At 45.6% G+C, this 21,468-nt stretch overlaps 1 protein-coding gene across 4 annotated transcripts in view; it reads right to left on the bottom strand.

Annotated features, from left to right (window-relative positions):
• Nucleotides 1-9,517: 9,517 nt before the first annotated feature.
• The window catches only part of LOC119458245 (uncharacterized), a 162,165-nt gene continuing 150,214 nt past the window's right edge, over nucleotides 9,518-21,468 (bottom strand). For all 4 annotated transcript variants that reach the window (XM_049670899.1, XM_037720075.2, XM_049670898.1 and 1 more), the window contains exon 5: nucleotides 9,518-9,816. In XM_049670899.1, the coding sequence (XP_049526856.1) occupies nucleotides 9,632-9,816 (185 nt within the window). In that variant the 3' untranslated portion in view covers nucleotides 9,518-9,631. The remainder of the gene's footprint in view (nucleotides 9,817-21,468) is intronic.

Below are 21,468 nucleotides of genomic sequence, written 5' to 3'. Positions count from 1 at the left end.
ACTGAATTACAGTAATTTAACAGTGTTGGTATTACGTATTTAAGGCTTTGTTTCCCATAGTTTGAACGTGGTGTTGGTACTAACCAATCCTCAAAGTGTCTTGTAATGCAATTTGGAGCTTTTCTCTGAAGTTGGGCTAGAGTACGCAGGTTGCTGATATTTCGATGGATTTCCAGTTTTCAGACGATATCTGTAGAGATTGTGAGCTGGGATCACACCAGAGTTATTAAAGAAGGTTATTGTCGATGCTGTGTAGGAAGCGTTATATGCGTGGCGGAGATACTTCTGTAACAGGTGAATATGTTCTATATTGGTGGATGCTGTGTTACACCATACTAATTGGCAATAGTTTAAACGCGATTGGAAAAGTGAATTGTACAGCAAGAGTTTAATACGTGTGGAAAGAATGTATCTCATACGGCCTACTACACCAGTTATTCTACTTATTTTGCTTAGAACATATTTGACGTGATTGTCCCATGACATGTTCGCTGAAAAGATGACATCTAGACATTTGAAAGTCTCGACTATTTCGATACTCCTTCAATATAATACAATATCTTGATTGGGAGGTACTTGCTTGTTTTTCGGTCTGAATATAACTGCTTTTTGTTTCGTTTGCATTTATCTTCCTTAAATTCACTCTCGACCATTCCTCTAAGGATTTCATTGCATTGTTACATTGTTCTATAAGAACATGAATATAATTACCAGTGAAAAAAATACTCGTGTCGTCCACATAAATAATAAACCTTGCCTGAGAATTAATATTGACGATATCATTCAGATAGATATTAAAAAGCAAAGGCCATAGAATATTTCCTTGTGGCACTCCACAATGGACAGCTCTAGCCTTAGAAGTAAAAGTGTCCATTTTCACCATTTGTGGTCTATTAGATAAGTAAGTTTTGACAAGAGATAATGCCTGCCCTCGTATTCCATAATTGTTTGATTTCTCCAATAAAATGTTATGGTCAACTAAATCAAAGACCTTAGAGAAGTCTACGAAAATACCAACAACTATAGCTTTGTTTTCAAACTCTGTTAATATATATTCTTTCTGCTCTACTAATGCTAACTCGACAGATTTTTTCTTACGAAAACCAAACTGGTGTGTTGTTAACTGGTTATGTTTTTCAATTAACTTTGTCATCCTTGAATGCAAAATTTTTTCAAACACCTTTGAAAATATTGGTAAAATGGATACCGGCCTGGAATTTCCCAAGTCATTACGATCTCCTTTTTTTATATATAACGATTACTTTCGCAGACTGCATTTTCACTGGAAAAATTGCCGATTCCAGACACGTTAAAAATATGGGTGAGTGTTGGGGCAATAATTTCAACTACATGTTTAATTGGGCACACTTGAAAACCGTCAATGCCACAACTACTGCTATTGTTTAAGGTTTTTATAACTGACACAACTGCATCCGGTGTGATGGGCTGAAGGTATATTGTGTTCTCATTGTTAGAGCAAACATATTTACTAGCATGACAGGTCGTAGCGTGAGTACTAGCCATATCTGTGAAAACATTATTGATGCATCAGCTAGTTCAACACCCGATAATTCTTTACATGTACATACGCACCTCCTAATCTTATCATCATCATTCATCGCTCTTTTTACTCCTCCCCCCTTCCCCAGTAGCAGGCCAGAGCAAACTAACGCTCAAGCCGACCTCTCTGCCTTTTAATAAACCTCTCTCTCTCTCTCTCTCGATAATTCTTTGCCATTAATTTGTAACTGCGATAAAGGCGTGTGGCTATCACTACGATTTAAAAGTCGGTTCAACCTCGACCATAGTAGGCTGTGTTTACTGCTTTCGATGTCTAGGAAAGATGAGTAGTGTGCTTTGCGTGCATGCCGTAACTTCACAGTAAAGTTGTTTCGATACTTTTTAAATATGGCAAGGTCATCTGTTGATCGCGTGTGGAGGAAATGTTGGTATAGCTTGTCCCTCATTTTCATTTCTTCGCGTAAATCAGGTGTAATGCATGGTTTCCGTGTTTTTCTACTTTTCCTACGTGTCCTGGAAGGAAAGCTGTTGTGGTATAGGAGGGATAATATATCAATGAACATATTGTAAGCCTCGTTGGAAATCTGTTAGGTTAGTTATCCCATCCCACTTTACTGTCAAAAGAGTATCATAAAAAGATGTCAGAGTTGAGTGTGTAATTAATTGGTATGACAGTGGTGGGAACTTTTTTCCTCTTAATCCGCTGATTTCAGCACACAGAAACACCGGCAAATGGTCACTGATGGAACAAGATAAGACTCCGGATTTAATGTTTGATTGTAAGGAGTTAGTGATAAATAAATCCAGAGTTGACTGGCCTTGAGGCGTAACCCTAGTAGGCGTGGTGAGTAGGTTGGAAAAACCGTTCGATAATATAATCATATTGAAAGAATTAGATGACTGACTATTCGAACACCATGTCAATGTTGAAATCTCCACCAGCTATTAAAGTTTTGGAATTATGATTTTGAACGACATACGCAAGAATTCATCGTAGAACTTTCACAAGTTCTTTTTCAGTGTCCTTCATCATGCTCCATACATCATTCCTGCGGCACGCATCTCTCATCGCACCAGTCATCCGTAGCAAGTCGCACGCCCGCGTGCTCGAACCATTGATTTTTCCGCCTCGTTCATTCCTCGAACAGCTAAAGACTGGAACGGCCTTCCTGCTGGCATTGTTAACATCACTTGCCCGTCTTTGTTCAAACAGCGTGTGATTGATCACTTTGCATATATTTAATGATGTGTACAAAATGTGGAACCTATGTTATACCCACCCCTTATGTAATACCCCCTCCAGGGGTCTTTAAGGACAATAAAGTGAACTGAACTGAACTTTATAAACGCCGGTATATCACCAGTGGGTGGTCGATTGCACACAGAAAATACATGCTTACCAGTGCATAGTGACAATATTTCATAGTCAGGTGAAAGCACAGTATAAGAATGAAGGATTTGACATTCAACGTCATCTGCAATCAGCAACGCTACTCCACCCCCTCGAGAGTGCGACCTGTTTAAATAGTAAGTATTATAATTAGGCAACCTAAATATAATACTTACTATCAGAGTAACTTTCAGAAGTGCTCCATGTTTTGGTTAACATGATCACCGAAAATTGAAAAGAAAATTCAGGTAAGCAGCTCCACCACTTCTTTGCTCCACTTTCAGAAGTGCTCCATGTTTCGATTAACATGATCACCAAAAATTGAAAAGAAAATTCGGTAAGCATCTCCTCCAAGCACAACATTTTGTTTTTCACAGATCGCCTATTTAGGTGGATACATTTTATGGAGGCTGTAGTAAATGTTGCGACAATTTCATTTACATCACTTGGTAAGTAATACTGCACTTCATCATACATCCTTCAGGTATTGCAACCAACGTATTGCACTGTTTAGAGCTCCTCAAGATCACCCTTATCCTTAATGTCAACTGCATGAGCTCCCTCGGTCTTCCGAACAAGGACCTTGCCATAGACGTGCCAAACAATCTTATAACCCTTTTGCCTTGCCGCTTCTTTCGTAGCCCGCAGAAGCTCCCTGCTGTGCCGAGTCAGCTTTTCTTGAAAGAAAATTCGAGGGTTGTCGCCAGCAAGGGTGTACTTTTTCTTGAGCCACGCGTCTCTGGTCTCTTGTTTTGTGAAGCGGATAATAATTCCCGGTACTTTGCCTTGCTTAGCGAGCAGCCGATGCACGGATGCGACATCAGCCTTTGTAAGCTGAGGTACTTTAAGCTTGTCCACTTCATTTAGAGAGGTTATCAGGTTTTCACCCTCCACAACAGGGATTCCGTGAACTTCCAAGATCAGTCGCCTACTTCGGAACTCAATATCATTAACCTGCCGTATAAGATCACAGTATGCAGATGCACGTACCTTTTCTCTTTCTTCCAATTATGTCACCCTTTTTCTTAGCCCCTTGATTTGAGTGTCTTGCTTAGTTATCTTTTCTTGAAATTCATCGAATTTCTGGGATAGAAACTGAACCGACTGTTCCATGCTATTTACTTTTCTTATATTAAAGCCGGCAAGCCCTCAAGTTTCTCGTTGATTGATGCAAGAACTGAATGTACGTCAACTTCATCGTCGCTGCGACTACCCCGTGGGCCCATGCTCTTACATGTCACGCACTTCCAAGCCTTCTTTGCTGTTTCGGATTTAGATTTGTACGATTTTTCTAACAAGCCAGCACAACTCCCGAAGTGGTACATGTGTAAACACTCGCTACATTTCACAGACCCTTCATCCTGTACAGGTAACTGGCACGATAAGCAAGTGTCGGGCATAGTGTAGTAAAGGCACAAGCAGACAAAAAAAAAAAAGAACAACCAGGAGCTAGAAAGTTCTGTAAAGCAACTGCAGGTTAAACCTGTGGTATCATTCTATAGCAGCAATGGCAGCAGTGGCAGCAGTGGCAGCAGCGACAGCTTAAATAAGAAAAAACTGCAGCAGTACAAGAATATGCCAAAAATCACTAACCTGCAACAGCAGTGTACACAGAATCAGACGTGTTTCCAGATGCTGCCGCCACTGTCAAAAGACCGCTGACTGGGAGACGCCCCCACTATATCAGGCTGCGATGCGTCGAACTGCGCTTGCGCAGATAGTGTCCTGTCAGAGTCGCGAAGCTAGAAGCGGGGCACGGTCGAGCAGATTTCGTCGAAAAACGCTGACGATAAGAGTGCCCACAGGAAGGCAGTAGATCCGAAGATGCTCAGGTACGGTTGAAGTCAGCACGGCTCCAATGCGGTTCCAATGCGGCAACTGCAACGGCCTGCAACAGCAGTGTACACAGAATCAGACGTGTTTCTAGATGCTGCCGCCACTGCCTAAAGACCGCTGACTGGGAGACGCCCCAACTATATCTGGCTGCGATGCGTCGAACTGCGCTTGCGCAGATAGTGTCCGTCAGAGTCACGAAGCTAGAAGCGGGGCACGGTTGAGCAGATTTCGTCGAAAAACGCTGACGATAAGAGTGCCCAAAGGAAGGCAGTAGATCCGAAGATGCTCAGGTACGGTTGAAGTCAGCACGGCTCCAATGCGGTTCCAATGCGGCAACTGCAACGGCCTGCAACAGCAGTGTACACAGAATCACACGTGTTTCCAGATGCTGCCGCCACTGCCAAAAGCAAGATTGGGTCTGAGAAATCTCAGACCATCTCAGAGATGGGTCTCAGAGATGGGTCTCAGAAAATATCAGACCCATCTCTCTCACGTCGTGCCTCGGCAAGGTGTACGAGAAAATCATACACAACAGTCTACAGAGACACTTAAAAGACAACAAGCACCTACCGGACACCATGTTTCGCTTCCGCGCAGGCTTGTCCACACAAGACGCTTTACTCCAAATCAAGGAAGAAGTCCTCAGCAACGTTCCGCGCAGCGGCGAACGTGCCCTCCTAGCAATCGACATCAAAGGAGTTTTCGACAACGTCAGCCACCAAGGAATCTTATACCCCTGTCACACGGTACGTCTAATGGCATTCGCAGCGAATGAGGTTACGTGTTAATGCCATTTTTGTTACTTCTACACGGGCATAGTGAGTGACATTCACTGCTAATGGCATTCGCCCATTGAATGAGTTTCCCGAACTCATTCACGCGTGACTTGTGTACTCTCGACGACAGGGGCTTGGCAAAAAATTACAAAATAGATAAGTTAAAACGAAATGTAATATATTTTCAAATAACGATCCAATGTTTATCATTGTATTGTTAACAATATAGTGAAAAGATGTAAACAAGAAGCACGATTTGTAGGGTTTCGTTATCATAGCAGCCTGCCGATAAACATTGCCATCAATTGCGAATGCCATTTTGTTTACCCGTGCAGACTGGGAATCCAAGACGGCAATGACATTCGGTATGAATGTCATTTACTGCAAATGACATTACATGTGCCGTGTGACAGGGGTATTAGAAGGGCTCGCCAACACCAACTGCGGCGAGCGAACGTACAAATACGTTCAGAGCTTCCTAAGCCACCACATGGCAGAGCTGAAGATTAGGGAGATCCGACTGCAGTATACCACCCTCCCAACAAGGGAACACCACAAGGAGCAGTCATCTCACCCACGCTCTTCAATGTCACCATTATCGGCCTCGCAAGAAAACTACAGGACGTAGAAGGCCTCCGCCACGCCTTCTACGCAGACGACCTAACACTCTGGATCACAACAGGGTCACTCATTGAAAAAGAAGAACGGCTGCAAACTGCAGCTGACCTCATCCAAGAATACGTCAGCAAACGGAGACTACAATGCTCGCCCGATAAATCTGAACTCATACGAGTCTGGCGAGGCCGGGGTAACCACACAGTCCCCACATGACCCAACACGAAAACTCGAGGTACACCTCATCGGGGGCCTCATACCAGAAACGTCATTGCTCAGAGTGCTGGGCATGTGGCTTCAGTCTAACCAGCGTGCTACCCACACCCAGGCTTGATATGTCTAGGCGAAACCGCCTGTGTACAGCAAACTATCATCATCAGCATTGGCTAAAACGTCGTCGTCTTCTTCCGCAGCTGGCTCGTTGTCGCCCACCTGGTTTCGCTCGTGCTCCTGTTAGGCAACCGCTCGTGCCACTGCTCCCGTGTTTGTCGCTGCCGTCTTATTCCACACCTGATTGCGTTACCGCTCATCATTCCAGCGTAGAATTTCACTTGTCTTCTGTCGCTGTAGAGAGGAGGCCGCGTAAACGGGGGTTTCAGCCATTGCTTTAGGGGATATGAGCCCTTCATTGTCTTAAGTAAGGGACATATTTAATTTTGAAGCAATTTCATTTCCAAGAATCATAAGCGGCAATGGTGGGCGAATGCTGCTAACCACGCAGCCGCGCAAACTAGATACATCGAACGCAAGCGACTACGGCGGACTGTAGGCATACCCTTAGTGACGTCGTTCTCATCGCAGCCGAACGTGTGTGTAACCTCATAATTGAGAAATACTTTAATGAACCCTTGGGATTAACCCAGTGATAAACATTGGGGCTGCATGTTTCAGCTTCGCTGGTTAAGCATCTTCACGGAGTTAAAGGGCCGCGGAATTTTTTTCTTGCTCCTCTCTTTGGTCTTGCCGCTATGTTGGTTTATTTATACTTGTTTCGTTAATAATACCAAGTGCTCATCGCAAGACAATGCAGTGCACCATTTTAGGAACTTTTATTTCACAAGCAATGTTGCTTTTTTTGTAACGGGCACAAGAATTTGTGAAATACAAAAGCGAAGATGTAATACACGCGCAATGGAGCAAGAAGGTCACTTTCGTGACCAGGCAGTCAGCAAACTAAGCCGCACTGCCGGCTCGCCGATCATGGCTTTATATGCTAACTGCAGTGTGCTTAAATATTTCCCCTTTAATCGTGTATATTTCCATGTTTACGAAGTGCACGAACGAAAGGAAATCTACAGAAACGGGCATTTTGAGAAACTGTTGTTTTGCGTGGTTATAGCGGTAGGAGAGGTGTAAAGCATTTAAATGGCACACGATATGTCTTGAACACTTACTTTTAATGACGAAACGTTCTTTAAGTGTAATGCACCCTTTCTTCAAACAGAGAACAATAAAAACAGCAGGAATAAAAAAGTCGTTGACGCCGGAAATAACACTGAAAATATTTAACCTTTTTAGATACTCCCTGCATTTCAATCAAGTCGCAGCGAGGAATGTTCTTCCGTGACATTTTTCGAGCAGATGTTTGACACTAAGAATTAAAAAAAAATTACAAGTATAGTCAAGAATGTGAAGACAGTAAAATATCGGCGTGCGAAACGGCCGTTAGAATTTCATATTAAAGTGAACATGGACAAGTTGTGCATAAAACAAATGCATTAGAGTGTATATTGAAGTGTGCGTAGATGCGATGTTCTTCAATTTCAGTCCACAAAGAGGGGATGCGTTTGCATTGAATGCTTTCCGCGCTGCATTTGTCAGTGCCAATGGAGGGCGTCTACAATGCAGACGTTGACTCCTACAGGACCGATTATGAAGAACACTACACTACAAACAGTGTAGCTTTACCTAAAAAAGAGATCGAACGATGCAAAAGCTAAACAAACGTGGTAAAAATAAAACAAAACATGAAGAATATACTGATATAATGCAGGTAAAAACCATTGCCACTGTTTTTATAAGTATTGCGCCAAGCTCAACACAAGTAAGCACAACTAACCTGAACTACACACAGTTTTAAAGAGCGCTTCCATGTAATATCCTTATTTTGGATATGACATAACCTGATAGACCTGCGAATAATACACTATTTCTACAGCGCCTTGCAATGAAACAATAATTTCCGTTATCACACATAAGGAATAGTGTGCTCCAAAAATGTCGCTAGAGTGAGTTCGCTAATATATCATATAAGCAAAACTTGCACTTCATATGCTTGATTTTGTGCAAGGTGCTTATCAAGTTTAGGAACGACATAACCTTTACTAGGTGTTCGTCAGCATTCGAATTATTTCTGTGGCGTTATTGTAGGCGTTATCGTCATTTCCCCATTGCCGCTTGAAGGAGTGTGGTAAATTATTTTTTTTTATCTGAGTAAATTCTGTCATATAAAGTGTTGGTGCCGATTTGGATGAAAATTATTTGGCGCCAATTTTTGTATAGTGGATCAAAAGGTGAGAAATATGTGGAACTTGGGATACATTATTTTGTCATTTTCTCATAAATGCAAGTACTTTCTGCACAGTTCCCGTTCTTATTGTCTGTAACATTGCAACTTGAATTTGTCTAAATTGTAACTGACAACAAATTATGGTTCTGTTATAGGCGGGACTTCTGTTTTTGTATGAGACAAAGTGCTGCTTTCGCTAAGCCCACAAACCTGGAATTGGGCTGTTCAGTGATTAAATGCAAATGTCCCCAGCTCCTAACATTCTTATATTTCAGTGGCACAACTATGCTAGCTTTCATAAATTTTTCCTCCTAAATATTGGCGCACATAAAAAGTACAGTTCTCAATATTGGCCACTCAAAAATTGTATAATGCAAATTATCATAGGCGCACATTCAGCACATTGATAATTTTCCCTGGCCATCAGTTCACCTTTCGTTGCGAACAGTGCGGACATAAGCCTCTTCACCTTGCCTAAACTCACGGCTGTTTCTCACTGTCGCATCTGCCATGAGCCTATTTTTTACACTTCTGTTTATCCAAAACTTCACCCTGTCTGGTTTGAGTGTGGACAGTCTGGCTCGAACTTTTCGTCGCAGAAAACATTTCGCAAGGCGCTCATTCTGGGGACGAATGAGGTGTCGTCCTGTATGAAAACAGAACATTATCCATGCGGCTCTGTAACGACCACCTTCAGGCCGGCTCCATCATCTTCGAGCTGTAATTTCAAGACGCCCTCTTTCTGCCTGCCATATGATTTCTACAGCACCATTAGACGGGTGGTGATGAAACCGGAATAAACCCTTCAAGGAATAAAACATTGTTTTGGGGAGGGGAGCGGAGGGGGCCCTCCAAGATTCATTAGGCGTATATGTGCACCGAGAATTTATTTAATTTGTGCCATACGAAAACACACGTGAAACGAAACTAAATTTATCCATCGAAAAACTTCGTGGCAAAGAGTGAAACATTCTTCGAGCTCTTCTAATGCAGCTCCCAGCGGCTGTATGGGGCATTGCCGATTTGCAGCATGTGCAAGCACTGCCTTCTGAACATCTTGCGAGCTCCTTCAGATCCAGCCACTCTTCTGAAATGCTCAGTGCATTTCAGATCCGTCCTTCTTTTTATTGAAGAATTTCTAATCCGAAGCTCGTGCCATGTGGTAGAGTCTATTGGGCAGAAAAAATACAATAGTGTCATTTAGATGTGCCCTACTCGTTCTGTGAATCAACGATAATGTGATAGAATTGGCCGGACAATGCATTTCAGCAAAACCTTTAGCGTATAAATTCGTGTGCACTTCCCGTCACCTGTTGGGCGACGCTAATAAGTCAACAGAAGCCTACTGATTATATCCTGTAAGTTTGTTATTTCTCGTCCTTTTATAAGTTAGTGCTCTGTATACATACATACATATACGCGCGGTCTCTTACCATAAGGGCGTGAACCTTCCCGATGCTATATGAGTAGAGAAATATTTCGACTACGAAATGACAAGAGAAAACACCCTGCACACGCACGGGGCGCTGGTAAACATGCATAATTTGCCGTGTGCAAAAGAGACTAACAAAGACAATGTTAGACCAAAGCCTCCCCGCCATACCATTCTTGCACACCTGCCTAAGGTAACTTCAAGCTGTAGTACAATTAGGTATGTTTTCTGACTTACAGTACGTACGTGATCGCCAAAACAAAGAAGTCGCTCATATGTAATGTATACGCATATATTATCTGCACTTTTTTGCTTGCAAACCTTGCAAATGGGCATCTCATTGCAAAAATACACGCTTTTTACTGCCTTGTAATGATTGTACACATAAAGTACCAATCGCGTATTTGAACTATAAGCAGAATTCGTTGCTTCACCTTGCTTTCTAATGTGGTATATTGCTTCACCAAGCCTATAGGAATGTGGTCCGTTCCGAAGGTAGGCAGTCTATGTGCCATTGGTTATGTGACGGTGGGGCCAATGGGTTTGTGCAGTTATTTAACGAACCTCTTGGACGCCAACTTCGGTCATTTGCAGAACACGCATATGAGCGATAAAAAACGGTACCTAACAAACCGAGCAATGCGACGCCAAAAGAATTGAGTACAGAATGTGAACTATATATTCCCTAGAAAACATGCATGGAACGATCGAAAACTGCGTAAATAAAGATTCGGCAAATCGAGGGAACAATTCTCAGCGCTCGCCGGCACCATCGCACCACCCTTCTCATCTCTGAGGCTGCGCGCGAAGTTCTCGGCAGTGTAACTAAATGGCGCAGCGTCTTCAGAAGGAAGCGCGAGGGAGGAGCCCCGGTTGCCGCATGACACATTTCTCAGCGTCTGCGAAACACAGTCGTGCCATCCATCTTGGAGGATACGCGTCGGCTTTCCGGCGGCGGCACTAGGTGGCGCATGTGTTCTCGGGAAATCGCGAAAAAGGATTCGCGCTGCACTACACGCGTCATCATAGCTAGTTTTGACGATGGAAATACGTTGTGTCGCTCTAATAATTCAATGGTAACACACTACTGTCCACAGTCATCGTAAGAATTTATCGTACCCGCCGTGGTTGCTCAGTGGCTATGGTGTTGGGCTGCTGAGCACGAGGTAGCGGGATCGAATCCCGGCCACGGCGGCCGCATTTCGATGGGGGCGAAATGCGAAAGCACCCGTGTACTTAGATTTAGGTGCACGTTAAAGAACCCCAGGAGTCCAAATTTCCGGAGTCCCCCACTACGGCGTGCCTCATAATCAGAACTGGTTTTGGCACGTAAAACCCCATAATTTAATTTTAATTTAAGAATTTATCGTAGGAACTTGACTCGCTGGTGTGCGTATATTGACGCTCATGCGTGCAGATAAACTACACCGCATTCTTAAAGAAGCATTCAGCGCTTACCCTTTTGTTTGCTACGTAAGCACTTCTAGGAAGTTATCGGGAAGGGCACGTATAGTCTGGGTACGAAGCTTCACGATTAGAAAAATGTTTTTCCAGAAGTTCGAAGGTGGGAGCACTACACTTTGTACAATGTTTCTAGTGGTATAGCGATTTCCTGCGTTTTCTCGTAAACGCTAGTTAAAGTAAACTGAAGACAGGTTCGAAACCAATAGAGTATATAGACAGAGAGCCCAGTTTGTATTGAGTTGCCGTTAGCGTTTTGTGTGCACGCGTTGAAAAAAAAATTTTCGCAGTTTCACCCGAAAGCCGAAGCACCAATTGCGATAGCAAATTAGTAGAGAGCTATACGGAGTATGGATAGTAGTTTTATCAGCTGTATATACTTGGACATGCAGCAGCACCAGCAACGCGCAGAACTGTTGTCGACGCCATCGGCGTTTTGCCCGCGTTCGCACCGAACGCGTGCGGCGTTTTTATATAAATACGTATTTGGGGCCGCAGCTAAACGTCGCTCCCCTCCCTCCCGTCCCCCCACAGCCATTCGGGCGACGGAAAAAGTTGCGTTTGCCGTCTATATATGGAAAGGAGGAAAGAGACGCTTAGGCTACGTCACGGAGCAAGAAACTTCCTCCGTGGGCTACGTTCACACTTGGCCTCGAAGCAGGCGGAAGCGGCAAAAACTTCTAAAAATCCGCCCGCCTAGGAGGCGAAGCGGGCGGAAAACCAGGCGGAAAGCAAAATCGGTCTCGGACCGATTTTTTCGCCATGGCGAGGCGGAATCGCGGCGGAAAGTCGTTCCGCTCGACCGGAAGCTCCACTAGCATGTAAACATCCGGTCGTAAAATTGTACATGGCACCAAAAGTGTAGGCTGCGATGGTGCTCGACGCGATCTAGATCCACCACTTTCTCTACGACAAGAGTGGTACTAAAACGTACTGTCAGCAATACTCGCGATAGTATTCAACGTCGCGCGACCGGACGTGCAGCAACGAAGCCTTGGGGTGACCCAACTTCTCGCGCTTTAGCAAAGCTGGGCGAACCCACCACAGCCGCTTCGGAGGTGTCCGCTCCTTCCGTTTATTCATTGTCCATTTCTAGGAAACAAGTAGGTAGAAGTATAAAAAACAATTTCTTCGCCCACTTCTGTGGAAGAAAAAAGTTGGGCAGAGTCTTCGTTGGCGCTCCGCAATTCTCCTCGCACGGGCGCGGTATGTTGCAGAAGTCGCAGGGCGCTTTTTTCGTTGCGCGGTGGTTTTCTAATCGCGACAATAGATTGGGAGCATAGGTCTCACGTAGGACGCGCAGGCTTCGGCGAGCCTCAACACAAGGGCCAGCCCGGGTTTTAGCTTTGGTGTACTGGAGGCACCGCCAATAATACGAAATGATGAAATATTATTACAACCTGTAAATAAAAGCTATTAAAGAAATATAATCACGCCTAGGCACCAACCTTTGACTCAGCGCTACCATGCCCGTATGAGGAGAATTACGGAACGCCTACGAGGAATTTACCGAAGGTCGCAGATGACACGCAGAGTTGCGCGAAATGAACACTTTTGATGACGGGTGGGACAATGAATGAACATACCGCTCGAAATGGTGCGATAATGAGCGCCACCACGCCGACAAACGTACGCAGACTAGATGGATGTGGGCGAAAGCGGCAGCGGTGGCCGCGGCGATAGCAAAACAAATGTGAACAACTTGGACATGCGCGGAAAAGATTTTCCGGCCACTTTGGCCTTTCCGCCCGCTTGCCGCTTCCCGAGTGTGAACGTAGCCTTAATTCTGCAGCGCTTAAGGGAGCACGGCGCAGAACGCGCGTTTGCTCTCCGACGTGCGTTCGTGCCCCGTGAAAGCGCGCGTCCCTTGCGCCCTTTCACTCGCACATACAGCGTCCGGAGCGCAGCGACGATTTCATCGCCGTTGACGTCATACGGAACCTCACGGCGACGGCGACGGTGGCGACGACGGCGACGCCGACGGCAGAAATCTGCTTCGAAGTGTCCATATAATTGCTATCGCAATAAAACAACAGATACAATTACGAAGAAAAAAGTTGTCGCAGTTTCACCTGAAAGGCGAAGCATCAATTGCGATCGCAAATTTGTAGAGAGCTATACGGAGTAATGATATTAGCTTTATCAGCTGTATAAACTTGGACATGCAGCAGCACCGGCAACACGCATAACTGTTGTCGACGCCGTCGGCGTTATGCCCGCGTTCGCTCAAAATGCGTGCGGCGTTGGTGACTGTTGCCGGAGCCTCTGATATAAATAGGCACTTGGTACCGCAGCTAAACGTCGCCTCCCTTCCCTCCCCCATGGCCTTTCGTGCGTCGGAAGAAGGCGCGTTTGCTCTACATATAGGTGATTGTAAAGGAGGAAAGATACGCCCCTTAAGGGAGCACGGCGCAGATGCGCGTTTGTTCTCCGCCGTGCGTTCACTCCCCGTGAAAGCGCGCGCCCCTCGCGCCCTTTCACTCGCACATACAGCGTTCGGCGCGCGGCGACAATTTCATCTCCATTGACGTCATACGGAACCTCACGGCGATGGCGACGGCAGAAATCTGCTTTTGAGTGTCCATACTAATTGCTATCGCAATAAAAAATCAGGCAAGTTTGCACTCCGTCGCGTAAAGCTTAGGCACTGCTCAGCTTACTGCTTGCTACTGCTAGCTATGAACTTGGTTGCTGCTAGGTCTTAAACTGGTTTAACTTAACTAGGCATGTAGGAAGGTATTCACGAGCGATCATTTTCTAAGGTACAGGATCGTCTACTCTTAGTACGAACACAGCGCAGCGTGGGCGCACTCCGCGGAGCGCCAGCGCACACGGCACGGCCGCGCATCGTAACTAAGCGGCGCAGGCGCACAAGGGCTTGCAGGTGGGGCTTCGTGTCGTGTGTCGTCTGCTAAAGGGCCGGAGCACGATGTGCTTTAGCAGACGAGACGAAGCCCCACCTTTAATCCCCTATGCGCCTGCGCCGCTTAGCTTCGATGCGCGGCCGCGCCGTGTGCGCTGGCGCTCCGCGGAGTGCGGCCACGCTGCGCCGTGTTCGTACTAAGAGTGGACGACCCTGCACCTTCCCTTTCGCGACATTTCGCGTGACCAGCGCTGGACGCGTGGGCGCCTACGAGCGACAGCGCTCCCTGCATTCCACAAACGCAGGCAGGCTAACCAAGTTTGGTACAGTGCCAAGAACGCTGTCGCTTGCCGATGCCGGACGTGTTGGAGGCAAGCCGCTCGATATCAATCAGCCAGCTTCGCTGTGTATTGAGCTTTGAGCGGCCTAGTCCAAGCTTTCTCCTTTTAGGGGCGAAGCACCTTAGGGCCGAGCCTTGTCCCTCGAAGTCCGTAGCTCTGGTTGGCATGGCGACCGCTATGTATGTATGTATACGTATATATATATATATATGTACGCCAAGCTTCGGCTTCCGGAAGCCGGTACCGGAAGCCGACTTCCACTTCGATTTCCGGTTCCGGAAGCCACCTTCCGGCTTCCGGAGAACGCTTCCGGCGTTTTTCTTCTCGTCCGTAGCTAGGGGCGCTGCGGTGCACAAGGGCGTTCGTTCCCGACGCGCGCTTACTTTCTCTCGTTCCCAACGCGCGCTCTCTTTCTCTCTCGTCCGTAACTAGGGGCGCTGCGGTGCACAAGGGCGTTCGTTCCCGACGCGCGCTCTCTTTCTCTCTCGTCCGTAGCTGTGGTTTACCCGAATGATCCCTCGGTTCTTCGCCCACTCACCATCATTCACTTCATGGATATGCGGTGATTTTTTTTTGTTTCCTGGCTCAGCGCGCCGCGGTGAGAAGAGAGGCAGGGGTCGGGAAGAGAGGGAGCTGGCGAGGAGGAGACCGCGTGTGGTCTCCTCCTTTTGCGCAAGGAAAAGGCCGAAGTTCTCCTAGAAGCCCGGGTGCAACTGCCCAAAGAGGACGTCGCGATTTCACGGAGGAGACGATTCGCCTGTTCAAGCATGCCGACCCCAACATGCCAGAAGAGAAAAAAGTTCGCTTCTTGATGAGGGGTGTCAAGAAAGAGCTCTTCGCCGGATTGATACGCAACCCGCCTATCTATTGCAAAGTTGCAAGCGATCATAGCAACTTCGGCCAGTGCACGTGAAATCCGCATCCCAAAAGCAAAATAGCGTCTGCCACATCAAAGCTTTTGAACGGCCAACCTAGGAAAGTTTGTCGAGTGAAAATCCTGCCACGAATGTTGCAGTTGAAAGTTTGGAACAATTACTTTTTCATAATAGACGGTGTTTCAAATGTTTCAGTTGTGCCGCACTGAGAGAACGTATGGCGTCGAGAGTACGTATGTCTCAGTCAAATGACTTCTGACGAACGCATAATATAATGGCCGACACTTTAGCAAATGACGGGCATCAAACGTTAACGGGTTACCAAGGTAATGGCATTATTTCGTGCTCGTGGGGCACGGGCATTACTCGCTGCATCTATGCACACATTCAGTCGCTTTTACTATAACGTTTTGGAAGGGGTGAATTGCAGTGTAGCAAAAACTACAGGAAATATGCTCAGCAGATGGAAGTTTCCGTATTTTTTTTCATGCAAGGCACACCGTTAATACTCTACCTCATAAACACGGTGATGTTTCATTCACGCTTCATTCATAACACATATTGGTGCGAAGAACTATTATTATATTCTCCACAAATAAACAAATGAGACACGTTTTACCACAAGAGGACGGACCATGGCCTGCGGTCATTCCTTGCAAGTTTGCAGTGTCCGCGTGACTGTTAAAATATTCTACTACAGAGCACACAGATCATCTCGTTATTCTGTTTCCGGCACTGCGTGACGGGAAGTGAAAGAATATAAATAGTGAAGTTTAAAAAAAATTAAATTAAATTATGGGGTTTTACGTGCCAAAACCAGTTCTGATTATGAGGCACGCCGTAGTGGGGGACTCCGGAAATTTTGACCACCTGGGGTTCTTTAACGTGCACCTAAATCTAAGTACACGGGTGTTTTCGCATTTCGCCCCCATCGGATAGTGAAGCTTGCTGTTTAAATTTGCATACCTAGTTAAAGCGTTTGACAGTCAATCCAAGACAACCTGTGTTAAACGAGTTTCAAAAATGCGAAAACTTTATGGCCTACTTTTGTTGGTTTTTGTTAGGCTTACGAGGGTATTAAGAGTGAAATACCAGATATTTTGCTGCAGTGTGCCTAGCAAAAAGCACGAAAAGTATGCGCCCTGTCAGCGGACACTGTTTATCATAATGTTATCACAGTTATCACATCGGATCCAGATGTGACGCTTCCAGATTTAAGGTTTCCTGTACGGTTTAATACCAACGTCGTTTTTTATGGTAAAGATGTGTTGTTCGATCAGTGTTATGCAGAAACACAAAATAAGCGTCAAATAGTACTGCACAATGATTTGCACAGATTCAAAAAGTAGAATTGAATCACACGACTTCAGAGGAAGAAGCTCTGGAAGAGAAAGTTTCGGTGGGCTATTTTAAGCCTTGCTTAGACAGCAGAAGCTTGAGGTTCATTAGCAACCACCCAACCTTGTCATAATCCTCAATTTCTGAGAGAGTCCAAGACAATCGGTGACCTGCGGCAGTGACCTGCATCTTTCTTGTATCTGTTTCACCACAGGCCAAAAAATTGACAGAAGGATGTATGTGCCCTTATGTAGATGAACTTCATGTAACGAAGCATGGTTTCTATAGCTTCAAGTTGCATGGCGGAAATTTCATCGGCCTTGAAGTAATGTCACTTATATATCGGAGATTAGTCATGACTCTCCAAACACTGGCCGGTACCACAATTTCTGGTGACCCTAACCATAGGTCCTGCATTGCATTCAATGTAGAAACAAATGAAAGATTACTTCAATCGATCCCAGTAGTAGCGCCTTAAATGTCAAGTTTTCTTCACAATAATCTGGGGTGCTATGCAGGATGCGCCGAGTTTGGCGGAACTCGGGATCTTCACGAGCTCTGACGCCGCCCCAAGATGAAAGAAGTAATGGTAACAAGACAAAGTTTCTCTGTCGGCACGCCTACAGTTTCATTGGTGTATCTAAATTCCCTATTAGTGGCTGTCATCCCTTGAGCGTTGGCATATGGGCGGTCGACAAACTGGGGCTCACATGATCATACGGTCGGTGCATGGTCGTGCCTTCTTTCACTTGTTTGTCGTTCCACCGAGTGCATTACAGGCACAAGCAAGTTATAAAATAAATGCATTAATAATATTAGTCACATTAACGTGGGTTGTAAGCGTATTTATGTTTAAAGATGTACACTGAATGTGTATTAGGCTAATTTGTAGTTTAATACGTTTCGCGTTATACCATTAGGGGACGCTCGCCCACCTGTTTTTTTCTCTGGATTCGATTGGCGCGGCTCGCTACGTGCTTGCGCTAGCATTTCCAAGCACCGATTGGTGTGCGCTTGGTTTTCTCACTGGGCTTTCAACAGATCGCTCGCTATGTGCTTGCGCTCTCATTTCCGTGCACAGATTGGTGTGCGCCTCGTTTTAACAGATCGCTCGTTGGTCGCGCTAAAGAAAGGCTGCGAGTAGGGTGAGCTTCAGCTAGCGCATAAGTGGTTTTCCGCCCGCTTACCGTGTAAGCACTCAGGAATTCCCAAAAGCACTCATACAAGGGTCAGAAAACTACGCTTTATTTTCTTTTACTTTGCGATGCACCTTCATACTGGTTAGCGCCGAGCGATGGCTTCTAACAACCGCAGGAAAGAGTCTTTATACTGGGTAGCCCGAGCGATCCGTGGCTTCTAACAAACGCAAGAAAGGGTCTTTGCAGCGCACGTGGCCATTGAGTGCCACCACATTCATCTCAGGTGAGACTCCAGCATCAGTGCAGTTACTGTGTACCCACTGCTGACGAGGTGGCGCTTCACTTTTTGACAATAACTTTCTATTTTTTGCGTGTGAACGCCCGTGTTGGTTTCCACAAAGTGCACGCTGTGGTTAACTGTCTTCCAATGCAAATTGAGGTATAGCCCCGTTAGCATCCACTAAATTTGGGATACAGTTGTATGTGGCCAATTCGCCACTATGAATAATGGTCCCCGGTTCATCATCGGCTGCAATGATGGCTCCTAGCATCGCCGCCTTTCGTCGGTCGACTTTGAAAGTCGCAGCACCCCCCTGGTCGCACAGAACATGCCGAAGACCCATGGGCCACCATCTTTAACACTGGCATAATTTTGGCGGCTCGGCGGAAAGTTGTCGCCCGTCATTAGGTGGCCTCGATTGTACTTTTGCTCGCCGCGAAGAAGGCACTCGTCAATTTGCGCTATCTTCCCGGGGCCACCGAGTGGAGGTGGCGCCAGCAGCTCGTCCCTCGCGACCTTACGGGGGTAGCTCCTCCAGTCCGCGATGGCGTGCTCCGATAGAGGAAACAAGTCGCCGGTCATCTCCTTCAACAGCCATATGTCTACGCTTTTGCTCACGCAGAACCTGAGCCAAATCATTTGCCACCCGGAGAGGATGTCGAGGATGACACGTATACATGTTTATCTTTCACCGGTGGCTGCTTTCCACCGGCTAACAAATGTTAAACGTTACCGCTCGGCGCAGGACGCGCCTGCATGGGAAGCTTCTAGGACGTTATCGATGCGTCTTTCCGTTGCCTGTTTTCACCGACGCTTATGTTATCCGATTAAATGACCGACGCGAATTGTCTACAACTTTCTGGAAGACACTGCGGGTACCAGGGATTATTCTAGAACCTTCGATGACTCATGTATAAAAGCCGGCGCGTTTCACCGCAGATCAGATTTCGACGATTGCCGACTGTGATCGCCGTTATCGTTCCGCTTCGAGTGCAACTTGCTTTTGTGGGCACAGGCTCGCCCAATAAAAAGTCCGTTTCGTCATTCACAGTTTTACGACTGTTTACTTAAGCTTCGATAGAGGAAACAAGTCGCTGGTCATCTCCTTCAACAGCCATATGTCTACGCTTTTGCTCACGCAGAACCTGAGCCAAATCATTTTCCACCTGGAGAGGATGTCGAGGATGACACGTATACATGTTTATCTTTCTTGTATACATGTTTATATTCCCCCGCACCACCTCATACTTATTGTGGCACCATGATTGGGCCACGCCCAACTTGATGATGATCATGATGATGATGATAATTTATTGGCATTCCCTTTGAAACGGGGCGGCGACAAATAGTCAACCAGCCTGCTTGATTTAATCAGGTATACTATACATGTTCTTTGTCTAGCATTTTTGTATACCTCTCATTATTATTTTCTTTTATTTCAGAAAATTTACCTTGTACCCCTACCTTTGATTTTAAGAGATCAGGTCTTATCCATCTTTTCCCTGCTTTTTTTTCCACCAGTACTCTAATCGTCTCTTGCTTATCTGTACGGCTGATCTGTTGATGTTTTCTTGCACTTTAAAACCAAGCGCTTCTGGGAGTTGCACGTTACCTACGGTTCGCGCTGGGTGGATCCTGTCGCATTCCATAAGGATGTGCGGAGTGGTCTCTGGATCTTTACTGCAGCATTGACATGCCTCATCTAGTTCCGTATATCTGCTCCGGTATGTTTTGGTTCTTAGGCAACCGGCGAGAGCCTCAAATAGCAAGGCACTGTCTTTGTGTTATCGTACAGATTTTCCCTTCTAATTTCTTTCTTCTCATTCTTTTAAATCTCCATTGTCCTTTTTGTTTCTATTCTTTGCATCCAATTCATAGTCTCTATTCCTCTCTCTCTCTGATGACTCTTGGTTGTCTATTGAGGGTTTCGATTATCCTGTACGTGGTTGCCAACTTCCTTGACCTCTTCCTCCATTCCGTGTCCACGCTTTTCATGTACAGATACTTGTGCACTTATGCCCCCCATTTGTTTTCATGCATGTTCCTGAGCCTTTATTCAAAACTAATTTTGCTCTGTGCTTCTCTGACTTCAAAAGAGGCCACCCTACACTGCCTCATTTCTGGTATTACCGTGGGCTCCCAAAGCCAACCGGCCTGCTGATGTTTGGTTAACCTCCAAACCCAACAATATATCCGATTATAAGCATAGAATGGCATTTTTGAATTTTAGCGCTGGCAGCATTACTCCGTTCACGATTCCACGCACGACCTCATAATTATTGTGGCCCCACAGCGCTCTGGGTTTCATTATTGCTGCGTTCCGCTTCCCCTTTATTTTCAGATTAACTTGGTGGTTGTTTGAGTAATTCTTTCCTTCCTTTATGTGTACGCCGAGGTACTTAAATTGCTTCACTATGGGTATTACTTAGTGTTAAATTGACACCACGAAGTTACTCGTCTCTTCATTGAAGATCATAATTCCTGATTTCTATGTGCTAAATAAACTTAAGGGCTAGATTTGTCGTTGCATTCCCACAGATATTCGTAAGTATCTGTAAATCTCCTTTATTGTCCGCTAGAAGCACAATGACGTCTGCGTACATCAGTCCAGGGACCCTCTATTGCACCATTTGTTCAATATGCATGTAGGATAAATCAAAAAATTTGCTGTTTTCCAGTCGTCTTCCTATACCCTTAACGTAAAGCGTGAACAACAATGGTGACAGAGGACATCCTTGCTTCAATCCTTGGTAAATTCCCACCATTTCATTACCTTTTTGACCTTCCCATACAAGTTGTACTTGGTTGTCTCTATATATCTCCCTCAGCAGTTCCACGAAATCGTCATCTATGCCTTCGTGCTGAAGAATATCCCATAACAATTCCCTGTCTACGTTGTCATAAGCTCCCTTATTATCTATAAATGCTATCGATAAAGGTCTTTTCTGAGCTACTGAAATCTCTATGCATTGAGTTATTCCACGTATATTATCCTCTAAGCGTCTGCCTGGCCTGAACCCATTCTGTAGTTCCCCCAATACATCGTTTTTCTCCACCCACCTCGACAGTTCTTATTATTGCGATAGCAATTA

The sequence above is a fragment of the Dermacentor silvarum genome, chromosome 7, assembly GCF_013339745.2.
Source record: "Dermacentor silvarum isolate Dsil-2018 chromosome 7, BIME_Dsil_1.4, whole genome shotgun sequence".
NCBI classification, from domain to species: domain Eukaryota; kingdom Metazoa; phylum Arthropoda; class Arachnida; order Ixodida; family Ixodidae; genus Dermacentor; species Dermacentor silvarum.
The sequence above is the reverse complement of the archived record's forward strand: the minus strand, read 5'-3'. Positions and strand labels throughout refer to the sequence as shown.